The 14422-nt window shown below is 41.1% G+C and overlaps 1 protein-coding gene across 15 annotated transcripts in view; it reads right to left on the minus strand.

Moving 5' to 3' along the window:
- The window catches only part of eya1 (EYA transcriptional coactivator and phosphatase 1), a 69233-nt gene that overhangs the window by 20462 nt on the left and 34349 nt on the right, over positions 1–14422 (minus strand). For 3 of the 15 annotated variants that reach the window (XM_042510506.1, XM_042510504.1, XM_042510507.1), the window contains 9 exons: positions 13993–14058; positions 12489–12566; positions 9971–10037; positions 9451–9596; positions 8508–8645; positions 3045–3127; positions 2308–2494; positions 952–1094; positions 140–223 (listed from right to left, as the gene is read on the minus strand). In XM_042510506.1, the coding sequence (XP_042366440.1) occupies positions 140–223; positions 952–1094; positions 2308–2494; positions 3045–3127; positions 8508–8645; positions 9451–9596; positions 9971–10037; positions 12489–12566; positions 13993–14058 (992 nt within the window). Of the gene's footprint in view, positions 1–139; positions 224–951; positions 1095–2307; positions 2495–3044; positions 3128–8507; positions 8646–9450; positions 9597–9970; positions 10038–12488; positions 12613–13992; positions 14059–14422 lie in introns of all 15 variants that reach the window. The other 12 variants (XM_042510510.1, XM_042510509.1, XM_042510513.1 and 9 more) reach the window with 12 other exon arrangements.

The raw sequence follows: 14422 nt of genomic DNA on the forward strand, positions 1-14422 counted from the left end.
TCTTCTCTGAACTCAGTGAAATCCATCCTCCACTCAATGGCCATTGCCCACCACTGATCTTTTTTTTTTTTCTCCTTTTAATATTTATGTGTTTTGCTGCTAAAGTGCGCGGCTACTGCCACAGTCTGATGTCACTCACCCGTCCATATCTGTTGGCATAAGAACCCGTAAGCAAGGAATGGAAAACGATGATTGTTTCATCCAGGTCCCAGATGAAAACTCGCTGGAGAGATGGGGGGTACGGAGGGGTGGGGAAGAAAGAAACAAAGAAAAACAGAGAGAAAAGAGGCAAAATCAATGGTGCACTCTGTAGGGCTGCAAGGTGATCCTCCTGGTCAATAGGCCAGGAGCGTGTATTCGTGCGCCACAGGGACCAGGATCCATTTGCTTGGGTTGGTCACCGCAACACTCCTCCCATCACCCCACCGCATGCTTTCCACCCTCTGCCCTTTACATTAGAGTAATCAATAGCAACAAACTAATTAACTAGATATGTTAACACGTCATGATGTCAGTGCTATTACGGGTGGTATTAAACTCCTTTAAATTCATATATTAATGAAGAGCCTTCTGAATTAGTAAGATTTACTTTGACATATGGTCACTAGTAGTGTTGTATAGCTCATGGTGCCATTGTTAGTCACAGCTAGTGTCCAGTCTTTGCTGACTAGAATATATATATTATTCACTCCAGCGACGACTCATTAATCACCTGCCTTATTGTTTATTTACGAGGTATACATGAGAACTTTATATAAGATATGTGTTTAATGATGTCATATATTCCACCATGCATCAATAATGCATTTATAGTTTAGGAATCAAATCTTTAAGAATTAATGCCCATCAAGTGTTAAAGCTGGCGTGGCAGCCATATAGTAAGTGGATTAGTGTCCGTGTGCCTCAGACAGGGTGAGGCTGTCTGTCGCCAAGGTAGCGGGCTCACCCTACCTCAAGGTCGGAGTCAGGCGGCGGTGATGGGTTGTTGTTCCTTCTTCCCCTGCCACGTGACTTTCCATCCGAGGCCCGGCGCAATCGATCCGAATCTGAATCTTTAATGGGGGTTGATGGACTGTGGATGGTACTGTACTCTGCTGAAAGGAAGGATAGAGGGAAGAAGGAGAGTATGAAAAGAGCGCATTGAAGATGAGCTATTATTTGCTTTTAGCAAAGAAGTGTGAGTGACCATTTGTCTTGATGCAGAACAGACAGCTTCCTGGGACATTTTTTAAGTGATTACGCAGGCCTACAGGTAACAAACATATCATAAATCAGTTGCAGAACACATACTAAAAGCTATTGTGCTCCATGCTGATTTAATAAACAAGAGGTAACAGAGTGCATGTCAGCTAGAAATAGCAAATCATTTATCATTTATCCAAATTGGATGCCCGTGTATGAAATTATGTTTATTTAAAGCCTGATGTCTTGGTGTTGATTTAGGATGCAGTCATAAAATTTTGACTGACTTATAAAGATACAATCAGTGCTTTGATTGCCAGATGATGCATTAATGTCACATGAAGTTGTGGGAAATTCTACATCTGATTTCACTTTTAACTTTTTTTTTCTAGCCTGCATGCTGCAATACACAACAGTTGATGGCTGAAACTATTTCTTGCTCATATTGTGTATTGGACTAGGACAGATAGAGATTTTTGGCCTTTAGCTCATGTTCTCTTATGAGGAGCAACATTTAGTTAGTGAGAATGAGGGGATTCTGTGACCCACTTGTTGATTTAAAAGAGAAACATGGCTCTTAGAAGGATCAAACTCCTCATATTCAGGTTACAGAGGGCGACCCTGCCGCCTGTGGTTTGATCAGGGTTCCTATACCTTAAGGCAAGGTAGATTTAAGACTTTTAAAGACTTTTTTAAATGCCACTCGAAATTAAGTTTAAGAGCAATTTTCCACTAACAAAACTAAAGATGGACAATTTATTGTAACATAAAACATGACTTTTTTATTATCTACATCAAATGTTGTAAACACAACACTTTTTTAGTGGAAAACACAGAAGACCTGGCCTGTTTTCTGGACGAGTTTATGTTTCTCAATCTGCATGTGAGATTAACGAGTTCAAGAAAAGGAATTTATGAAATTACTTAACAAAAAGTTATTAATTATTTTGAGATTTTCAGAAAAAGAGATACATGAAATCCCACTTAAAATGTATGAGCATTTTTAAGACTTTTGAAAGATTAACTGAAGTTGATTTAATACCAAGAAGGGCTTTTTTGAGAAGAATGAATTCAATGCCTCTTAAGACTTTTTAAGGATCTGCAGGAACCCTGTTTGATTCTTACCTGCAGGGTTGTCTGTGAGGGCCTGGCTGGTGATGCCAGTGGGTGGCTCCTGGAGGGTGTAGGTGGTGGTGGTGGAGGGTGTGCTGGGGCTGGTGTTGTTACTTGTCATGTAGGGTGAAGTATAGGGTGAGCTGTTGTAATACTGAGCATACTGGCCCTGGCCAAAGGCTGGATAACTGGCGTAGTCCTGTTGAAAGAGACAGAGTAGGGAAATTGTAAAAAGGTAGGGTATGTGTAAAGATAAGGCAAGTAAAGAAAAACTGAGAAATAAAGACATGTGCAATATGGTGTAAGAGGGGAGATTTAGATCAAATAGGTAGGGAGAGTCAGAAGGTAGGAAGAGAAGTAGGAGGTTTGGCAGAGTAATGTGAGATATGCCCTGCACCAGTGTTGCTACTTTACAGTGCAGATTCCAAAACATAAATGCAAACACATGTCTGCTCTGTCCTACATCTGGACAGCGATCTGTCTTGTTTTTTTTTTTCTTCTCCCTCTCCGTCTGTGGCATAATACATTTGTGTTGGAGGAGGTACAGTAGATAATCCTGCATACAAAGCTTTTGACATCCTGAGTGATTTATGTTTGAACGTGTCACGGATGAAATGTAACATATTGAGTATGCATGTTTCATAAAGATTTCAAGGTTGGGAAGAAGTCTGCAAACTTATATAAACTGATAGCTGCATACTGATAGCAGATCACAGAAATGGAAGAAGCAGAAGGAAGTGCGCAGCTACCTGTTGTGTGCTGTTGAAGCCACTCGAGTTTGTCAGGGAGTTGTTTCCTGCGTACAAGCCTGATGTTGTCGTGAAAGTACCACCTTTAGGGAGAAATAATAGAACTTTTGAGTTATGTACACATCATGTTATATCAAACAACATTATTAAATCTGCAGTCCTGCCAGCAGTGCAGTGACAGAAATGAAATAGCACATTGTTAGGGGGAAAAAATCTTTTGTGAAACAGCTATTTCAGGTGGTGAACAGAGAGAGGCCTGAGGGAGCGCTCCCAAGAGTGGCCTTATCTTTCTCCTCTTCCTTCCTTATCAGTGATTGGATCAGGCCTGATGAATGACAGAGGGGGGCAGAGAAGGGTGAGGGGTGGACAGAACCTGCTCCCAAAGCCGTCCAAGCCCGCACAATGTGAGCAAGACAAGAGACTTTTGTGTGTGAGCTACCGAAGGGTGGCGTGGGGGGTGAAGAGGGGGGTGAAAACGATGGATGCACTGGGACGGAGCATGAGGGTGCCAGGGGGGTGTGCATGAGCAGTGTAGTGAGACAGAGATGTATAGGGAAAGAGGGCTGAGGTCGCAGTGAGAAGCACCGGGGGCGGGTTTGCTGCTGACATCCAGCCCCAATGAATATGTATGTTCCTCTTTTCACTTGCTCAAAGGATGGTCCTCCTGGGTAATTAAATCATTCAAAGGGGTTGATAGCATCTAATGGCTTAATAATATACATGACATGAGATATAGAGGAGAGGAGCAGTGGCGGACCCCGGGGGCATGCCTTCTCTCCTCAGCGACCATCCACCTGTACTGTCATGTCAGCCAAGAGAACAGCAGGAGGAGCAGCTCTTAAAGGGATCACATACTGGTTAAGAGACACTAGGGTGACAAGGAGGTCAAGATGGGGGTTTTTATATTAAAGATAAAATAATTCCAATTATTTTTCTCATCCCTAAGATCAAAATTATGCTGTGTTCACATGGAATCAGACAGAAGGATGGCAAAAGGACAATACCTTCTGGATGGCACAGAACACTAAAACAAGTCAGACATAATGGCAGGATGGCAAAACGAAACATGCATGACTATACTTTGCAATCCTGATAACACAATGTAAAGAAAGAAAGAAAAAAATATATTAAATAGAATTATTTTGTGTTCATTATTTCAGGTAATTTTCTACTCATGTCCAGTTATTGCACAGATTGCTCTTTGTGTGAGAGAGCTACACAACATCTGGTTGTAAATTAGAGGACAGCATAAAAAAAAAAAAAAAATTTAACTTTAAGTGGCAATGACATCTACCATTAACGCTGACGGTATTCTCTGCCAGCGTCACCTCATTTTACTGTCCTTTTCTCCACTAAAATGATATCAGGTTTGCAGACTCCCTGATTCCATGTAAACATAGCATTATGATCATTCAATGATGTTTAAAGCTCCAGTGTGTAGAATTTAGTGGCATTTAGCGATAAAGTTGCGGAGCATGCATTTCTCCCGTGTGCCAAGTGTATAGGAGGAGAACTAAGTCTGACGCAAAAACACAAAAATGTGCATGGCCGTAACTAGATCCAGTGTTTGATTGATGTTTTGGGCTAGTGTAGAACGACATGGCAGACTCCATGGAAGAAGAGTCTCCTTATGTAGATACCAACGGCTCATTTAGAGATAACACAACAGATCTAATTTTCAGGTGATTTTAAACTAATGAAAACATAGTTAGGAATATATTCCATCTTTACCAATAGATGCCCCTAAATCCTACACACTGGACATAAAAGAACAAACTAGTGTTAGTGCACTTTAACATTTTACTTTTACAAAACAAAAAAACAAAAACAACAACTTCAAAATCTTCATTTGTATACATTATTACAATATTAAACTGGACTGCATCTAATACAAAATAAATGAATAAAAAAATAATAATCTCATGAAAGAAAATGTAAACAGGTTGCTTTAAAATTTGCTTGCCTGGAGCCAGATAAATTTGCTGGGATTGGTCAGAGAATTCAGTGTTGAGCAGGGGGCATTCAGTTTAATTTGTTCATAAATATTGCATTCACTCAAGTTTAATTCATTGTGAAGGCCAAAATTGTGATCACAGTAATTTATGCAGCTTGATGTATGCGTATTGTTCTACATTATAATATATGTGTGTGTGTGTGTGTGTGTGTGTGTGTGTATATATATATGTATAACAACAGCAATAGTAAAACTTTGCACAGATGTTCTCTTTGCCTATTACAGAGGGTTGAGTTTTAAAGATTCAATACAAATAATCTATTAATAAGGTTTAAAATTGCAAAAGTGTCATTGCAGTTCATCCAACCTCTAAAAATACAAGCACTGGGCTTTATTATTTGCCTCTGTTGATATACAGACAAATTAGATCTCCCTACATCCACAGGGGACATGCAGAAGCACTATCACTGCACTATTTCTAAAAAGCTTCCTCACTCCTACAAAGCCAAAAAATATCCCATAGCTTCAGTGAAAATGAAGGGGGAGATGAATTTACTGTTCCTAAATGGGGGCGTAATTACACCTTTGTTCCCAGAGACAAACATAGAGAGTTTCTTTCATCCTCTGGTCATTGGCCCCATCAGGAGGGCCCTCCCACACCGTGACAAACGTGAAGCAGCTTTCAGAGCAGGGGGAAGGATCAGGGAAGTGAAGGGGGGCATGACGGGTACCGTATGGAAGAAAGCACAGAAAAGAAAAGACGTAGTGCAGTGTTTAGCCTTGTCAGTTAGCTAAGTACCCAGCACTGTGGCTAAAAAAGAGAAACAAATACCTCCCAAGCTCCCGAGATTACCAGGATCCACTAATTATTTGTGCAGTTTCTCACTCTCTGCTTCCCGCAATTACACACACAGCAGATTTTTACCACACTTTTTACATCGGTTATTTTCTCCAGAACTGTTCTCTCTCTTTGGCTTTGTTTGATATGTCAATGCCTGCGGGGGGAATTTCAAAACTTTTCTGTTCTCCACAGAAAGTTCAACATCAAGTGAAAGTCTGACAGAACAATAAGGCAGAGACGAGGAGGAGTAAGGTTGCGAAGGACAACAAATTAGCCTAATGCACAGTTCAAACAGTCATAAAAGCTCTCGCTGGCAGGGTTTGAGGGTTGCTCTGTGGAGGACAAGGAGCCACATAAAAGCCGAGGGGACCCCCGCTAGCAGTGAGAATGAGCCCATGCTGTTGGGAGTGGTGGTGCTGGTTATAGTAGGGGGAGAAAGAGGGGGTCTTGTGGTTCCCCCGGGGGGCATGTTTTCTCTCCCTCCCCCTGTCCTGCTCCAGTTAGTTCACTCACTCAAGACCAGACATCATCCCTCCCTCCTCTCCTCCTTCCCTGCTGCCTTCTGGCTCCACAATTGGAAGTCCATTTGCTTTGCTTGATCAGTCCCCTTGCCATGGGCTATGTCTATCATCAGTGCACAATATTTGTAGCAGAAGTTTGTATGCCCCACTTGGGAATAGGCTATCAAGTCCAGATGGGGCTTTCCTTTTAAAAAAGGCAACCAAGGCTTCGGCTGCTTCAGCTCACACAGCCACTGGGACAGAATGCTGGAATCCAATTATTCACCTAATTAGCATCTGCTCAGTCCCACCATCAGCGCAATCTCCCCATCTCATCACACACCTCTGATGTTTTAGGATTTTGCTTACAATCCATGAGATGCACTAAACTGCCACCCTAGACTGCAAAACTGAAACGCACAAAAACAGCAGTCCCTTTTCTGATTTGGTGCCACAACTTCAGCACCCACACAAAGCTCCATGGCATCGGACATGAAAGCAAGTAAAAACATTAATCTAATCGTCCTCTGAACTGACAGCTGGCCACACGCTGGTGGCAGGGACACTGACAGAGAGGGGGAGTATCAAATGTGGAAAAAAAGAGTCTTTGGTTGGGACACCCAGGCCTGAGGCACCTCGCCCAGGCAGATCAATAGGCCAGAAAGAGTAATGATGATGGTGTGGCGGAGGGCCAGAGCCACAGTTAGAGAACTCCAGGCCAGAATAGTGGTCAATCTGTCATCTAACATGGCTGTCAATTATGCACTTAACGCTACGTGGGGCATCCGATAGCCAGAGATAGTGGGAGACAGTGAAGCAGAGTTAGACGGAGGGAAAGAGAAAGACAGAGTAAGAGCATAATACTTAGAAGATGAATGGGCACATAATACTGTCATCGTGAGTTAAACCACTGAGGGCAGGATAGCAGCTTGAACATTCTGCTGCACATGCTCCGTTCTCTTGTTGCTTTTCTTTCTCTCTCTCTCTCTCTCTGTCTCTCTCTCTCTCTCTGTCTCTCCTTTTTCAGGCGCTCGGCTGCGTGCTGCAAAACTCTGGCTGTGGCCGACTGTATTTGGTTAAGAGGCGTGGAAAAGAGGCTTCCCTGCGCTACATCTGCTGCTGAGCTGGCATTATTTATTGTGAGATGCTCTAGAGGCTTTTCAACAACATGTGGAGATGTTTCTATTGTCGCACATTAGCTTTTACGGGGGAAAACACAATGCTGGCTGTTAGCTAACTGCTAAGTGCAGGTGGAAGAGAGGCTTTCTGCACCAATGCAAACAGAGAGTAACAGAAACACAACATGACAGAAAGCTTGATCTACATTTAAACAGAGTGTATGACTGGACAGAGAGAGCAAAAGCGGGGGAGTGCAGGCCGCAACAACTCATCTTTATCGGTTTCAAGGCCATAAATCTCTGCGGTCTCAGCTCTTAAACAAATACAAATATGATCACAGGGAGAGAAAAAACAAAGGCTGGGGAGTGGGGAGGACATGGCCGGTGCCTCCTAAGTGCCTGCCATTTTTCCATCTGTGTTGATTCTTTTAAGAGGAGACGAGAGGGAGGCAGCCGTCGTGGCTGCACATAACGACCGCCGGGATGCAACCATCTTTTGGGGTGAGTGCGAGGGCCGTGTTGTGAATCAGTCTGGCTCTGTGTGCTATTAAATCAGGGACAGAGACCTTTTTCTCTAATCTTTTTTTTTTTTTTTTTTTTTAAAGAGTACAATAAACCTTATTTGGATGGGCTAAGCAGAGGGAACACATGGCAGAAACATTGAAATGAGACTAAGTAAGGAAGAAGACAGAGGGGAAAAAAGTGACATTAGAAAAATAATGTAAAAAAAAAAGGACAAAGGAGATGAGTACTCCAAATAGACAAAAAAGATATACACAGAATAAAACGGGTAAAGAAACCAGCAATCAGATTCCCACCTTACTTTTACATTGTTGGTGATTTAAAATCTGCTTTGACAGTTTGAAAACCTCTCATGATGTGAGCTATTTCAGTTATTCTGCTGCAAACATGTTACAACTGTAAAATTGGACATGCCGCCAGCTTTAAGAGAGAGTAATGGCATCTCACGCTGCATTCTGACACCATACAAACGGATATGTGAAGATGCTTAAAGAAAAAAAAGATAGGGATTCAAAAAGATGTCCTCACCCTGCATCTGGTAGCTGTAGGGGGCCTGTCCTGTCTGCGGCGTAGTGAAGCCCGAGCTGTAGCTTAGGAAGCCTGTCTGTCCCGGGGATTGGGACTGGGTCAGACCCCCCTCCGTCTTTATGCCTGCCCACAATGGACCTAAATCAGTTAGTGACACCAGATCGGTTTGATGCACAGACAACAGTCAACACACAGGTTTAAATTACACTGGACACAGTAAAGGGACACAGCCTCTGTCTGTTAGCATAACACACTTATCACAATGGACGAGTGCTGATTATCTGATTAAAGATTTTTACTATCATCAGCTGTTTAGAAATATTATCTCTCACTATCTCACTAAAAGAAGCTATTTTATTGTTTGGCTGTAAAACCAAAAAGCATGTTAGGACTATAATTGTTTGATTTTACGTTATCATTACTGTTATTATCATCTAAGACAGGTCAAAAGATGCACAAGTAATAAAACATTCTGTGAGTTAAACTGGCCACTGCTTACATTCAATCAGTCACAATGCAGTTTCTATGCAGCGGTAGGTTGCAGAACTCCATTCAAATAAACAGTGTAAATTCCTCCACATATTGGAGAGTCTTTTGGGGTCAAAACACTCGAAAGATTTTGGACAAATAAAGCCCACAGTGAGCCATGCTTTCTCTTGCAAAGCCAGAGGAAACCAGTTTTCAGATTTTTATCATTAAGATCTATCTGAACAGCTTGACAAGCAAATTCTGTTTTATTGCAATGAAGGAGAATATGCAGGCACTAAACAACAACTCAGCATCTCTGCTGCTCCTGTTTTGCTGGAGGAATTGTGGGAACACTGTTTGTTATGAGCAAGGTCTTGGTCCTGACCTTCAGGAAGCAAAAATATTTAGTTGTAGTCAACATGCATCTTTTAGCAAGACAAGAGAAGGGTTTGATGTGTGTGTTGAGAAATCTTACCGTAGGCTGGGATGCCATAGGGCTGGCCAGGCTGGGGGTAGCTAGCATAAGCTGCGGCCTGCTGCATTCCTGTGGTGTACTGCGTCTGCCCATACGCAGCCATATTTTGGGATGAAGGGGTAGGAAGAATATGCGGATATGTTCTGCTATTTGAGAAAAGAAACAAAAAGACAAAAGTGAGAAAGGAAGGCAGGAAGAAAGGGGACCACGTTTTACCCGTAAAACCATAACACAAACTTTGCTCACTGACAAATTCCTTGTGCTACTTCATTTTAAACACCAAGCCAAGCTGCAGGACAGATAGCATCGCGCAGCTCATATACATAGTGAAAGAACAATAAATGGCAAAGGAAATTTTTGCAAGATAATAATTACAACAGATTTCAGAGTGCGCAAGCTGCAGACATCCAGGCAAACAAAGCCAGTCGAAAACCACCCGATCTAGCAGAAGGATCTAATTAAAGATCCAAATGAAGTTGGATGCTGCTTATTTTTTAAAGAAAAATAAAAGAAGCCTTACTTGGAAGGGTAAATCTGTGGAGAGAACTGGTGAGTTTGTCTTGGGCTGAAGCCACTGGTTCCAATAGCTGAGGAGAGTTAAAAAGAAAAGAGACAAGCACATATTTAAACATTAAGGAATAAGGTAAATATTGTCTTTTGCCAATAGAACTTCTGGATTCCAAGGAAACAGTAATTACATTGCATTACTCTATTTATTTCGGTAACCTTATTTAAGGTTGAAGACCGGAGAGCAATAATGAAGTAAAATAATCAGGTAAGAACATCAGGTTTTTCTGCTGACTAGCGTATCTCTGAGATACTTGTGGGCTGCTATGACGACCGCTGGTGTAAACACAAACAGGATGGTCTGAATCAGTCTCGGCCTGTGGCTTCAGTAGCCTCGGGCCTTTCAAGCCACAACCACATTGGAAGTGACATCACTGATTGCAGGTAATGAGTGCTACTGCAGAATCATTCCTTCATTAAGCGTACGACTACGTGGTTCCACGGTGCTGTTAACTTGCGAAAGTTCAGCCACAAATAACTCAAAGAAGTGCACTTGTTTTGAATCTGCAGAAAGAATTAAAAAAAACAACATGCAAGGATTTTTGTTTTAAATTGTCAGTTTTTTTTAAATAATACTTCAAATAAACTGACTGTTATTAATGGGAAAATGTGAATAAACCCTTTGAAACCTGTATTGTCATAGGTTTCTTGAGTAACCTTTAGGCACCTTTCACAAGCATTGAAACCTGAGAAAAATGGTTTGATTTCCTTTGAAAACACAGCTAAAAAGGCAACCTCACAAGAAATGTTGATCTGAAATGAGTAAAAACAAGGCAGACAAAAGAGAGACAAGAGAGGATAATATTAGAGAATAATTATTTAATTATAATTATCTTTTGAAAGTAAATCACATTTACATTTCTAGCACTTTTTTTCATGCCATTTACTTTTTGTTTTTTATTTTCTTTACTTATAATTTTTCTTTTAAGTTGTTCATTGCCTTACATGTTTGGGAAAGAGCTTAAGCCAGCTATCAATGGGTTTATATTAGTGTGTTACACGATACCTGCAGATTTCAGTTCCAAAATTTAAAATACCTATTTTTTAAATAAATAAATGAATAAATAACCAAAACTCAAATATTCTGACACAATTCCTGCAAGATATGAGTCACTATTTTGACAGTTGCACTTAAAAAGTTCTGTTATTTGTTTTAGTTAAATCAAACATTTTTTGAATAGCAGGCATAATTTTTTGCACATTTATATCTAAATTTAGAGTAATACACAGCAGATGAACATTAAATTATATTACAACACATTAATAAATAATAAGGCATCAATCGCAGTTGTGCCGCATTACTCACATTTAACTGCAGCGGAGTGGCACAGTTTTGAAACATCTGTCTAATTGGTCGTGACGTGTAAAATAAGGGATTTGGTTGCGGGGGAGCGCTAACTGTATGTAACTGTATGCTGTAACCCCTCACACACGTTATTAATATTGAACACTTTTCCCACATCAGCAGCACCTGCCACTGGACAAAACCCGCTCTTCTAAACGGAGCTTTGGGTTTCCCCGCGGAGGATATGGGGTGTAAGATTACTAAATTTCATTAATATTGTCAGAGACAAAAGTCATAGCAGTGATTTATGCGCTTCTAGTGTTAAGTATCAAGTACTTAGTTAAACAGTTAGGGAAATACAGGAAAATTAGCAGCAAGATAATACCATGCACAGTTGGATGCAGTACTGTTAATACATGTTTATAGAAAATAGAAGAGAGTGCAGCAGGTTGACATAGATACTGGTGTGCGTGGAAAAAAGAAATAAGCGAAAAAATTATCACATTAGTGATTGTTTCTGTTACAATTCCTACAATGCTCGTTACACTCTGAGGTCTTGGTTTTATTTAGAGATGTCCCTGTGTGTGTGTTTATGTGCGTGTGTGTGTGAGTGATGTTCCCGTGCTGAGGGGAGAGTGTGAAAACCCTGGCTCTGACAGGGTGATAGGGTAACAGCCCGTGGAGAGCGAGGGCCACTGGGACGCCATGTCACTCCACTGGACGGACAGGTTCAGTGCATTACAGGTCATAACTCAGTACCCACTGGCATGGGAACCAACAGCGATAACACACACACACACACACACACACACACACACACACACACACACACACACACACACACACGTGCAGGCGAGCACAACATATAAATATGCTGACAAAGGCATGGTAGAGTCGCTTGTTATTAAACACTCACACACACAGACACACACACTATATTGGTGTTTTAGCTTCAGGGACACTATGAGGGGCCCAGCTTCTAGGTCACCCATCTCTAGGCTAATCTCTGACTAATCAGTTCTGCAGCTGTGTGTGTGTGAGAGAGAGAGAGAGAGCGAGACAGCCAGACACTTGATTGCACGCACACACACACACGCACGCACGCATGCACACGCACACGCACACACACACGCACACACACACACACACACACGTACACGCACGCGCACTAGTCCTCCAGCCTCACCTGATCCTGAGAAGCTGTCTAGAGAGGTGTCTGCTACCGAGGTGGCGATTTCGCTGCTGCTCATTGGCTCGGTTTTAACTGCAAACAAAGAAGCCACATTGTCACCAAATGCACGATATCAAGTCTGTAAAAAGAAAAGAAAAAATAAAAAAAGATCTGATTAATGTCAAATTACCTCAGGGTTTCAGGGTTTCATAATTTCACATTCACCAAATTATGTTTAGAAAACATAGCAAAAAGTTACTCAGTGTAAAAAAAAAAAAAAAGAAAGAAAAAGAAACTGCACAAGGAGGAGGGAGCAGTCAAACAACATCCAGTATTTCCAGTAAAGTCATAAAATGTAAATGCATTACATCTGTCTTCATTTAAATGGTTTGTAGATATATTTTTGCATTTGAATATTATCTTGAATTCTTTTTGATAGGATTTATCGGATGATACAAGAGAAGGTTATCTTTAACGCTGATCTTAACTGTAAAATGCGGAGCAGCTTTTACATTTAGAGCAGTTTCCCAATGTGAAGCTTGAGAATTTATATTAATGTATTTTGACTATTTTGCAAGAGCAGTACAAATTAAACTTTAATTTGACAGTACTTACAAAAAATAATTACATTATCATTTACTCCTAAAGGATAAATTGCTGGCTTATCAGTACTTAAATGTAGCATGAAATAAAAATCATTACAGTGGATGTGTGTTAGAGCCACAGACAAAAAAAGAACTCCGCAGGGACATAAAACTGCAATTGAAATGTCAAGAAAATGTATGGTGTATAAAATCTTTTTAAGAGTGTAGTGAACGCTGTTTGACCTTGGCTCCATTATACAGCTCAGCGATAGATCTGCAAAGACAATTTCACAGCTTTCTGACAGCTCAGGAATCTTTGAAATCAATCCATTTCACTTCAGGCGGGCTGGAGGACTTTTTCTTTTTTTTTTCTCTTTTTGGCAAAACAAATTGACAATGTGGGCAAGGGAGTCATGCTCAGTGGAATCCCCCATGGTTGAAGAAGCCATTTGCTGTCATGTTTTACATGTTTCCGCTATGCTCGTTCAGTGCGGAAACATATGTTGACGAGGGGCGAGTCTTTTTAACAACACACCGATGAAAAAAATAGTGGTAAGGTGCATGCATAATACTAGCACACACTCAGGTCACAGAGCACACAATAACCACTGTATTTGGGAAAAGGCATGGGACACCAAATGAAAACAAAATGCACAGTATGCAAGTTCATCTCAATCTGGAACAATGGACTCATATCCAGTCTGTGTCAAATCATGCTTGAACAGAATAACACAACAATTACAGCAAATAGTTTCTGAATGAAAGGAACAATAGTTGAGGCAACTTTATAATTTAGCAAGTGATATTTTTGGGAAAAAAATCAATTTCTTTATAAGTGAAGTAGGTGGTTTAAAAAAAATGAGTGCTTTCATTGTTGCTCTCAGTTGAAAACACCAAGTATTGTCCTTTCATTGCGTCACCAAGAGTAGACAAACCTGCAGCGGACTGTGAGTTAGAACCTAACAACCAGTCTGCAGTGGTAAGCATTGTGATGTTATCACCTATGGGAAAGAAAGAATGGCAAAGGGACACATGACAGTCTGCACTATGTCTACGGGTCCTGTGTCATGAATACACAAAAGAGAAAATCCTGAGCTCGAGGCACAAGGGAACCGGGAGGTGGGGGGGCGGGGGGGGGGGGGGGGGGGGGGGTGTTTTTAATAAGCCGTGTTGGTTTGAGACATGGGCATGACTGCTTCACTAAACAAAAGCTCAGATTTAAGCACAGGTGAATCACCTGAGTAAATAACTATGTACAGTAGAGACCTCATGCAAAATGCCGTCATTTCCATGTTGTGGGCTTTGAATAATTACATGGCTACTTAAATAAACAGCTAATAGTCAGTAGAAAACGACTACTGGTAG

The sequence above is a fragment of the Plectropomus leopardus genome, chromosome 21, assembly GCF_008729295.1.
Source record: "Plectropomus leopardus isolate mb chromosome 21, YSFRI_Pleo_2.0, whole genome shotgun sequence".
NCBI lineage: Eukaryota > Metazoa > Chordata > Actinopteri > Perciformes > Serranidae > Plectropomus > Plectropomus leopardus.